Here is a 12,071-nt window from a genome sequence, read left to right as displayed (position 1 = left end):
GATGTTAAGGGGCCTCACTTGTATAGTATATATCCTCATGGGTCTACGGACGCTATTCCATTTGCTGCTTTGGGTGAGCTAAAACTATTTACTGTGTGGTCAATTATAATCTTTCTAATATTTTTTTCCATTACCATTAACAAAGTAATCACAATCATTCTGTGTCAGACACAGCTGAGATTATTAACTCACTCAAGAGATTTGATTCACATTTTCCTACAATGGTACCCTAAACCTTCAATAATGTATGTCAATCACTAAAATCCCAAATGGGTTAATGGATTTGTCACAGTACGTCATTTTATCACTAGCGACGCAAATCGCAATACAAATTGCGATACAAATTGCAAGTAAATTTCATACTTGCCCAAGGAATTCCCCTGTTCAGCCCACTCGTCAAGGCTAGGGAACTTTTTTTATAATAGAACAATTCCTTACATTTTGACATCATGTTTATGATTTCTAATTAAAAGGATATGAAACCCCAAATTTCTATTTTGTGTTTCAGATAGAACAGCAATTTCTTTCTCTCTCTCTCTATTTCTCTCTCTCTCTATTTCTCTCCATTTCTCTCTCCCTCTCTTTTTCTTTTTAGATAGATAGAGCAGCAATTTTTTTTTTTAAATCATCTTTATTAAACTCCAACAGATTTATACCTTTTCGATAATTTCCAAAACAAAGAATAAACAGTCAAAGATACATCAGCAAGCAAAAGAAATAAAGAAAAAATAAAAAAAAGAAATGAAATAAAAATACTATGAATTAAATTCCATTCTGTCATTCCTAAATGCTTATAATTTCTCTGTTGGAGTATATTTTATCCCCATTTTTTTTTTCCCCTCCCGCCCCTCCCCCCAACAGAACCGTCAATATCAATATCACAACTATGGCCAGGAACAAAGCCAGGAGCAATCTTTCCCGCGCCCCCCCCCCCCCCCCCCCTCCTCTGAGCATATATCGTCATCCCTGGAGATTTACATTGAAGGTCATGTCTTGTAGATAAGATCCTAAGCTATCTCAGGTGATAGTAATATCAACGTGTTCAAGGTTAGTCTTGCGAGGGGAAAAAAAAAAAAAAAAAAAAAAATATATATATATATATATTTATAAATATATAAAAATAAAAAAAACAAAAGGATTCTCCTGTATCGTACCAGGAGAAAGAGAAAAGATAATGTGTCTTGCTTTTACCATAATCCCAAAGTACCAGTTCTGAGTTTTGAAAAGGAAATATTACTTGATCAATTTCTGGCGGTGTAAGGGATTTAATAAATGGTGCCCACTTATTAAAGAAGGACTGAATATCCGATTCCTTATCAATATTGGTGTCTCGCTGCTCTATAATGCATTGCTTTTTAAGAAAATTTTTAATCTCTGGTACTGTTGGTAAGTTTCTTGACTTCCACTTCTTGAAGATTAAATACCTAACTGCCAAAATAATTATGGTAATTAACTTTCCATTGGGGCTATGTTCTTCTGGATTATTTAAACAGAATATAACCTGAACCAGTGAAAGACCCAGAGGGGAGATTTTAAGTGACGTTCTTGCCCAGAATTCAACTTTATACCAGCATTGTCTAATCAATGGACAATCCCAGATCATGTGTCTCAGGTCTGCGGCCTCCATGTAACACTTAGGGCATTTATCAAAATTTAGATTCTTGAACTTAAATGCTTTCTCAGGGGTATAATAATATTTATGTAAAAGTTTTAGATGAGCCTCTCTCCAGGTGGCTGAGATTGTGGCCTGAGATACTCTACAAATAGAGGTTTTTATGAATTGGCTGTCAATGTGCTCTTGTGGCAGGACCAAGCTCCAAGCTTGGGTTAACTTTCCAAGGAGATGTTCCCCTTTGCCTTCCCCCAGTAGATGGTAGCATGGGGTAATTGACATTAACCCGTTCCTTACCAGCGTCAGCCAGAGCTCCAGCCTACCCAGGTCACACCGCCAGTTAATTGGTCTCATAGTATCTGTGATGTAGTGCCTTACCTGTAGATAGGCAAAGAAATCCTTGTTTGAAAGATTAAAGTTAGTTTTAAGTTCATCAAATGCTATAATACATTTTCTCTCTTGATCCACGAATTGTATAAGTCTGTTTAATCCTGATGCGTGCCAATGTTTAAACACCGCTGAGTCTATGCCTGCCTGAAATTTAGGATTACCTATTAACGGTAAATATTGAGATATCTGGCAGTTAAAATCAAAGATCTTTCCTATTTTCTTCCAGGCCCTCAGGGGATTTGAGAACATTTTAAGTGCTCTAATATTAACTGGCCACTCTTTAAGTTCACAGTGTAGGAGAGCTATAGGTGTGTATGGATAGCAAATTTTCTCTTCTAATTTGTTGTTCAGGACATAGTCTCTGGAACAGATCCAATCCGCCGTTATTCGCGCTAAGAATGCCAGATTATAAAACTTTATGTCCGGCAATGCAAAGCCTCCACAAGCTTTAGAAGATGACAATTTGGTCAGGGAGATTCTGGGTCTTGCTTTTTGCCAAATGAACCTCCGAAGTAAGCTATTAATTACTCGTATGTCCCTGTCCAAAAGCATTATCGCCGTGTTCTGTAGAACATATAACAGTTTTGGAAAGAGGACCATCTTGAAAAGTGCTATCCGTCCAGAAATGGAGAGTGGCAAACTCTCCCAGTTTCTGAGCTTTTCCCTGAATATTGATATGATTGGTAGGATGTTAAGCTTATAAAGATCTTTGGGATCACTCGGGATGTGGATACCCAAATATTTAAATGAATCTTTTACTAATCGGAAGGGAATATTACTGGGAGAGGAACTGTTTTTTTTAAGCCAGCATAGTTCTGACTTTGTAGTATTTACTTTATATCCAGAAAAGGACCCAAATTGATCAATGATTTGTAGTAATTTAGGAAGATTTTTTTTACTGTTTGATAGATAAATTAGAATGTCATCTGCATATAGGGCTAACTTTATTTCATAATCCTGTATTTTAATACCTTCTAGTTGTTGCCTGATCGCAGTTACCAAAGGTTCAATGCAGATGTTAAAGAGGAGAGGAGAGAGGGGGCAGCCCTGACGGGTCCCCCTGCCCAGTACTATCTGGGATGACAACAAGTTATTTACGATTAGCCTTGTATAAGGCTGTTTATAAAGATTTTTGATAAAGTGAAGGAAATTACCTGTGAAGCCAAACTTCACTAATGAAGTGAAAAGATGGTCGTAGTGAACGGAATCGAAGGCCTTCTCGGCATCAACCGAGATGACCGCTAGATCTGGTGAGGTCCTTCCCCCTCTTCTCCCCTCCTCCTCATTATTAAAAAGATATTCTGATGTTACCAAAATCTCTCTAATTTTAGCTGCAGAATTTCGAGCATTTAAGAAACCAGCTTGGTCTTTATGAATGATGTCACCTAGTATTTTTTGTAACCTTTGAGCAATGATTGATGTAAAGATCTTGTAATCAGAATTTAATAGAGCAATTGGTCTATAAGACCCCCTTGAAGTTGGATAGAGCAGCAATTTTAAACAACTTTCTAATTTACTTCTATGATCAAATTTTCTTTGATCTCTTGGTATCTTTTGTTGAAAAGCAAATACGTAAGCACTATGTCTGGCAGTAATTTTGCAAGATGGCAGCAAGACACCTACTTAGGTATCTCCTCAACAAAGAATACCATGAGTACAAAGCAAATATAATAATAGAAGTAATTTGTTTTAAATTGTATGCTCTGTCTGAATCACATAAGAACATTTTGGGGTTCACATCCCTTTTTAAAGGGACGAATAATTTTATTGCAGTAACTGAAATTTTGTTATATAAATAAAAAATCTAAAGTTGAATACAATCACAAAATATTTTTCTAAGGTGAGAAATTTAAACTACTCTATTCAAACAAAAGCTGTAATGCTACGTGATTAACCTCCGCAGAGCACTGCTGACTAGCGTGACTTTATCTATGTGATTAAAGGGACATGAAACCCAAAAATGTTCTTTCATGGTTCAGATAGAGAATACAATTTTAAACAACTTTCTAATTTACTTTTATTATCTAATCAGTTTTATTCTCTTGGTATCATTTGTTGAAGGAGCAGCAATGCACTTATGGTTTCTAACTGAACACATGGGTGAGCCAATCACAATCAGTATATATATGCAGCCACCAATCAGCAGCTAGAACCTAGGTTCTCTGCTGCTCCTAAACTTGCCTAGATAAACCTTTCAGCAAAGAATAACAAGAGAAGGAAGCAAATGAAATAACAGAAGTAAATTAGAATTGTATTCTCTATCTAAATCATTTGGGTTTCATGTCCCTTTCACCCGTTTGAGGAGTTAATTATATAGCTTTACAAAGGTTTAGAACATGTCATTTTAACACTATAATCGCCCTTTAAAACACATTTTTGATAGCTACATTTTATAATATTCAATATAAATTGTTATATATTCCAGCCATTCTTCAACTCCCTTATTATACTGCCCCTAACACATGCACTGGAGGGTCCCTTTAACAACTGCCCTTTGTTAAAAGGATACTAAACATTCTGAGATAATAAAATAAAATGTTAAATTATATGTAGTTAAAATACCATGGAGCCTATTTATCAAAGGTCTTGCGGACCTGATCCAACAGTGCGGATCAGGTCCGCAAGACCTCGCTGAATGCGGAGAGCAATACTCTCTCCGTATTTAGCATTGCACCAGCAGCTTACAAGAGCTGCTGGTGCAACGCCGCCCCCTGCAGACTCGCGGCCAATGGGCCGCCAGCAGGGAGGTGCCAATCAACCCAATTGTACTCGATCGTGTTGATTTCTGGTGATTCCTGTCCGCCTGCTCAGAGCAGACGGACAGCGTTATAGAGCAGTGGTCTTTAGACCGCTGCTTCATAACTGCTGTTTCTGGTGAGTCTGAAGACTCGCCAGAAACACAGGCCCACAAGCTCCGTACAGAGCTTGATAAATGGGCCTCCATGTTTAAACTTAAGTTTTCTATGTATCTCTCTCTCCTGCTAAGGACATAGTTAAAACAGGCAATAGAAGAAAGTGTGCAAAGAAAGCTTGTGAAACATAGGATTGTTAACGTAATTATCTAACAGGGTTTTCAAACTCTCTTTCATTGCCTGATTTATATCCGTCCCTATTTGTCCTCAGCAGAAGAAAGATGAATTCTGAGCTCTGTCCCTCCGCCCCTTTGAGACAGTCATATATCCTGTTTTGCAGAATTTCCCTTAGTCCCGTCCACAGACCACTCAGATACGCCCACAAACCATACTGATCCTCCCACAAACCGCCCAGACACACCCACAATCCAACTTTTATCCACTTGTGACCCCATCCCCCCCAACACGGCCATCCCACAAAACAGTAAAGACTGCCTCAACCTCCTGAGTCCCTAATACCTAGCCACATATCTTGGGAGATATGACCACAGAATTGCAGTAGAAAACATCTCATATAGTATAACAACTAGTGATGAATAGTGGCACATATGGATCACCTCTATGTGTAAGAACGTCATACAAGCAAATACATATTAAACTGTAATAAACAGATACTGAGATTCCGTGACTCTTCCTCTATTTCCAATAAAGGACCAGATTACAAATTGAGCCCAAAATATTGCTTCTGCAAAAGCAATATTTGCGCTCAACTTAGTAATACCAGCGTACACAAATGTGCACTGGTATTAGAGTTAGGTGCAATGCGAATGTGACCTCGCATTTACATTACACAGTAGCATTGCGCTCACGAGAGCGCGTTTCCATAGGCTCCTATTAACACACACACACATATATATATATATATTTATTAATATATACACGGCATGAGAACTAGCGCAATGAAGGGAGGAAGTCGCGCAGCAATGGGCAGCAAATATAAATATATATGTATGTGTATATATATATATATATTTATGTGTTAATATGTGTAATATGTATTTAAGCATATACATATATATTTATGTGTTAATATGTGTAATATGTATTTAAGCATATACATATATATTTATGTGTTAATATGTGTAATATGTATTTAAGCATATACATATATATTTATGTGTTAATATGTGTACTATGTATTTACAGTATGAGCAGTAGAAGGAAAACAGTCAGGTGATCCACACTAGCGTGTATATTATATACAGCAATCGTCGTTGCGCTTTGAGACTGCCCAAATACCCCAAACAGTGAAATTCAGTATAGTCACTTGATATACACACTTGAGTACAAGTAGAGTTCAGCACTTATTCAAATTTACAGATTCGTCGGAGACAATGGGAACACTGGCTTTTCATGTCTATACGCCAGACTCACCTCAAACTGGTGGTTCCTCAGCTCTCAGAGAACGAACATCTGTCGGCTGGCTCGTGCTGAGCGGTGTGTAAAGAAGTCGCTGTGCGATCAGTAGCTGGTTCCAAGTCTGTGTATACTTCCGAGAAGCAGCGTCTCGGTCGGCGTCCACCTCCGTATCCACCTCCGTGAGAATGTGTCGAAGGGATTCGAGAGATCCGATAAGCAGCAAATCCAGTCTGCAACAGCGGCAACTTGGGGGGTAGGGCAGTAACAAAGAGGGACTGGAGGAGCTCGAATGCGGTAGCAAACCAGTGGGCCTGGAGATAATAACATCAGAAAAAAGAGTACTGGATGCTCCGATAAAAAGTCACAATTTTATTGAATCTTCATAAAAACAGCAAAAGCATGGAGAAACAGGTAGACACGATTGCAGGCGCAGCACCAGGGCTTACGCGTTTCGGCTGTGAAGCCTTAATCATAGCATACAGGTGCTGGGCCTGACAGGTGCATTTAACACCTTAGGTTGATTCTCATTGGTTAAAAGGAAAGTTTAAAAGAAAAGCAACCCGCCCGCTTGGAAGTGTCATAATAAGTATATAATACTAGAAAATAGCAAATAACAATATCTACAACTGAGAAATATGCTGTGAATAAGTAAAGAAAAGAAACCATATAAGCAAAAATACAAATAAGATCAAATAATAAACGCAGATGAGATGTAAAAAGACAGGACACCGGATATATGGAAGATGAGGGGAAATGACAAATGTAGTAAGGTGCTAAGATTAATATGCAATTAATGTCAACAAATTATTATATACAGAATTAGTGTCAATATCTAATGGGTATGAAAATGAAGAAAGAAAATAATTGTCATGATAATAGGGTACTCCTGTTGTGAACATTGTGCAAAGTAAAAGTATGAACTATAGACTATATTCACAAAATAAGAGGTGAGATTCAAAAGCTCACAATGAGTTCCTTCTGACACACAACTTCTTTAGGTTTGAGGGGGAGTTCTATCTCCAGAGATGTGGCACAGCCATGGGAGCCAAGTTTGCTCCCTCGTACGCCAACCTATATTTAGGTTGGTGGGAGCTGTGCCACATCTTTGGAGATGGTAATCCTTTCAAACAGGACATCAAATTCTACAGGAGGTACATTGATGACCTCCTCCTGGTATGGTCAGGCAGTCAGTCAGATGTGCCACTCTTTTTAGAATTTCTGAATTCTAATAATTTGAATGTAAAGTTTACCTATGAGTTACATAACACACAAATTAACTATTTGGATCTCACCCTAACAGGTGTACAGGATAGTGGAGTTTCCATGAGTGTTTATCGTAAACCTATTTCTGGGAATACCCTGTTGCATGGCAACAGCAGTCATCCCATACAAATGAGATTCGCTGTTGCAAAAGGCCAATTCACTAGACTAAAGAGAAACTGTTCTGACAGATCAACCTATGACAAGGAAGCTGATTCTTTGTCAGAAAGACTACGTGAAAGAGGGTACCCCTCACATGATGTTATAAGGGCCAAGAGGTCCCTTGAACACATAGATAGGAAGACGCTCCTACAAGACAAACCAAGGTATGACAGGTCAAAATCTCCTCAAGGAGTGTACTTTGTCACACAATTCAGTACAGAGTATAACAAAATATGCAGCATAGTGAAAAAACACTTCGCTCTACTTGCTGCAGATGACAAACTAGCGACTACAGTTGAGAAAGGGCTTAAATGTTCCTATAGAAAAAGCAATACCCTAGGGGGTATTCTAGCACCTACAGAACTTAAAAAGATTGAGACTAACCAAAGCTCGTGGTTGAGACACTGCGGGATGTACAAGTGTGGCAGTAGACGTTGCAAACCCTGTGACTTTGTCCAGGTCACAAACAATTTCACGTCTTATACCACTGGCCAAACTTTTGACATCAAGACTTGTCTCAACTGCACAGCCAGCAATGTCATATATCTTATTTCCTGCACTCAATGTCATCTGCAATATGTAGGACTCACCTCTAGGGACATGAACTCAAGACTTAGAGAACATTTGTCATCTTTCAATATAGGAAAGGCCACTACACCGTTGGTACTCCATTTTAATGGCAAACATGGCAATAACCTTAGCTCATTGAGATGGTGCATCATTGAAAAAGTTGTTCTGCCTAGCAGAGGTGGAAATCTTAGCAAATTACTGGCCAAAAGAGAGGCATTCTGGATGTTTAAACTTGACACCAGAATACCCAAAGGACTTAACTCCAGGTATGATCTAATAAATTACTGGGAATAACACCAGTCCTCTGTTATCTCTTTTGCTCGTGGATTTAATATCCACCTATTTTTCCACTTAATCAGCTTAAGATGTAGATTATGTGTTGAGTTTACACTAATTGTGAGCTTTTGAATCTCACCTCTTATTTTGTGAATATAGTCTATAGTTCATACTTTTACTTTGCACAATGTTCACAACAGGAGTACCCTATTATCATGACAATTATTTTCTTTCTTCATTTTCATACCCATTAGATATTGACACTAATTCTGTATATAATAATTTGTTGACATTAATTGCATATTAATCTTAGCACCTTACTACATTTGTCATTTCCCCTCATCTTCCATATATCCGGTGTCCTGTCTTTTTACATCTCATCTGCGTTTATTATTTGATCTTATTTGTATTTTTGCTTATATGGTTTCTTTTCTTTACTTATTCACAGCATATTTCTCAGTTGTAGATATTGTTATTTGCTATTTTCTAGTATTATATACTTATTATGACACTTCCAAGCGGGCGGGTTGCTTTCAGTGGCGGCTGGTGAATTTTAAAGATGGGGGTGCACAAGACCACACCCTTTATTAAAGCCCCGCCCCTTTATATATATATATATATGTATGTGTGTATATATATATATATATATATATATATATATACACACAGAACTTTTATATGCAGAATTCACTTTCTTTCAACATACTCTCCAGTGCACTGTAAATACTTAATAAAGTATATAATTGCTCCACAAGTGACTGTACAGAGACTCTTATGGGGACAAAGGCAGATCCTTGAGACACTGAAGTTGGCTTATATATATATATATATATATATATATATATATATATATATATATATATATATACACACACACACAGTATATATCTGTACATTTTAATATAAAAGAAAATGTAGTTGAGGTAAAGTTAAATGGTGGCTCAGACAGCAGTGAACAACATTCAGAGTGCTCTTCTTAATTAGAGGAATTCACTGATTGAATGAGCTGTCTGAACCATCATTTTAACATTTTTATAAACTGCTGAAAGTGGTCAGTATTTTTTGGACACAGAAGTTAAAAAAACAAACAAAAAAACACTACATGTTTAAAATTTAGAGCCAGCCCAAGAATCTAGGAGCCTATGTATATATTATATACAGGTATATAAAATCTCAAACACTGATCCATGGTGGGACACTCCAGTCCCTGCTATTTATTTAATATTTGCAAAATATGAGAAGATGAATTTGATTTACAAACTTTGGTCATTGTCATTTTAATGCAGTATATATAAATGGTTGATGGAATAAAATAAAATAGCATTTCAAATGTGCAAATTGTACCAAGAAAAACTGGACATCTAACAAAACAATTAAATAAATTTCAGCAGTCTTATTTTTCACTGTACTCATTTTTTCTGAGCTGAGACAATCAGCAAACATAATTCTATTGACTGTCAGATCCTCATCTATCACAGAGGGCAAGGGCTATCAGATAAGGAAATGCATTGGAGGAATGTCAAAGAACTGTTTGAAACAGCAATATAAATGCCCCTCTCTAACACAGTGACATGTGCAACCACAGATGTGTAAACCTCTTGACACTGACTGACTGTTATAAGTTTCCCAGTCACAACAAGGTGAAGCAGATTTAACGGAGGCTATAGAAACACAAACACATGTGCTCACATTTCTCCCCTGCATTCTCTCTGCTATATATATTTTAAACGAAGCAGCTGAAAGTAAACTAACCATCTGCATCAGAAAAGAAAGCAATGTCCTGACCTGGAGTTGTAAATTATTTCAGAGTGAGATTGAGACGCTTTAACAGCCTGCTGATCTCTGTCTGACTCTGTGACCTCCTGGCTGCTGTTGCTTGCGATGGATGGTGGCAGCACTGGGAGCAGCTTGTTGATGAGGCTCAGGCAGCAGGCTCACAATGACTCTCTAAGTCAGAGCAGAGGAAGTTGGTAAACAACTACAGACAATGCACTCAGCTCTAGCCTAGCCGGCATCATTGCGCTCAGGAACAGTATGCGCTCAGGCTGCAGTGCTTTAATGACAATATTAGATTATTTAACTTTAATATAATATTGTCATTCAAGCTGCCTGAGCACACACTATTGCTCACAGCGTGATTATGCAGGCTAGGCTGAGCTGAGTGCATTGTCTGTACTGTACAAGGAACTTGTTCCAGACAGTGGAGGCTGAGACGTATACAAATTTAAGCAGGGAAGGTAAGGGTGAGCTAGTGTTGGCGGCGGTGGTCAGTTAAGAGTTCACACTTTGTTTAGAGAGCTAAAATGGCCGACACAAGGGGAAGGACGGTATGTGCATATTCATAAATATTAACTTTAAGATCAATCAAGAAACAATTTCAAATTGCCAGTCAGTTTATAATAAACTCAGTTTTCCTCTATACCTTGCTATGCTTCTTCACTCTGACAGTGAGCATTATCCATGACTGATCTGCACGCTACTCACAGCTCACTGCCTCTGTTGACAGCTCCTCTCCACTCAACGGCTATCTCTACAATGAGATTTTCGCGCCGTTGAGGGGGAGGAGCCTCGTGGGGGCCATGACGTGTACGCAACAGCGTATCACAGAAGCTGGCTCAGGCAGTGGGAGGAGGCAGAGCACAGGCTGAAGTCCACTCGCACACTTCAGCTTGTGCGATTAAGCCTCTATAGGCAATGCCGGGCTGGGAGGAGCTATGCCTGCACAGTGAATGCATAGATCACTGTGCAGGCATAGGGGCTCTCTAACCGCACGTGCGATCGGATCACTGCGATGTGGGTTAGGTTAGTGGCAGACAGTGCACAGCAGCCTGATGTTGGAGAGGAGTGGCTAGTGAAGCGTGGTGTGACGTCAGCTGTCAATGTCTCAGCCGAGCCAAATACTGTGTGCTCTCACTCTGTCGTCCACCCGGTCCTAGCTCCTGCATCCTACGCCTTGTTTATTTGTGTAGTGAGGGTTATGTAATGGGTAATAATGTATATGTGTACAGCAAACAGTACTGCATTTGTTGGGGATAATATAATACAATATAAATTAATTAGGAAAAATATATTTTATTCAACAAATTTTTTAACAAACTTTTTTTTGCTCTTTTTTTTAATTTTTTTTTTTTTGCTCATTTTTTCCCCCCTCCTTCCTTGCCCCTGGGGGGTTCACGTGCGAATGTGCACAAATGGAGGAGCCTCCACTGGTTGCTTTTCTTTTAAACTTTCCTTTTAACCAATGAGAATCAACCTAAGGTGTTAAATGCACCTGTCAGGCCCAGCACCTGTATGCTATGATTAAGGCTTCACAGCCGAAACGCGTAAGCCCTGGTGCTGCGCCTGCAATCGTGTCTACCTGTTTCTCCATGCTTTTGCTGTTTTTATGAAGATTCAATAAAATTGTGACTTTTTATCGGAGCATCCAGTACTCTTTTTTCTGATACTATGTATTTAAGCATATACATATATATTTATGTGTTAATATGTGTAATATGTATTTAAGCATATACATATATATTTATGTGTTA

The 12,071-nt window shown here is 38.4% G+C and overlaps 1 protein-coding gene across 1 annotated transcript in view; it reads left to right on the top strand.

Annotated features, from left to right (window-relative positions):
- The window catches only part of LOC128667100 (proteasome subunit beta type-7), a 74,377-nt gene that overhangs the window by 42,862 nt on the left and 19,444 nt on the right, over positions 1–12,071 (top strand). Inside the window, exon 5 of the mRNA XM_053721993.1 lies at positions 1–73. This exon is cut by the window's left edge and continues 43 nt beyond it. Coding sequence (XP_053577968.1) covers positions 1–73 — 73 coding nt within the window. The remainder of the gene's footprint in view (positions 74–12,071) is intronic.

The sequence above is a fragment of the Bombina bombina genome, chromosome 7 (assembly GCF_027579735.1).
Source record: "Bombina bombina isolate aBomBom1 chromosome 7, aBomBom1.pri, whole genome shotgun sequence".
NCBI classification, from domain to species: Eukaryota; Metazoa; Chordata; class Amphibia; order Anura; family Bombinatoridae; genus Bombina; species Bombina bombina.
The sequence above is the reverse complement of the archived record's forward strand: the minus strand, read 5'-3'. Positions and strand labels throughout refer to the sequence as shown.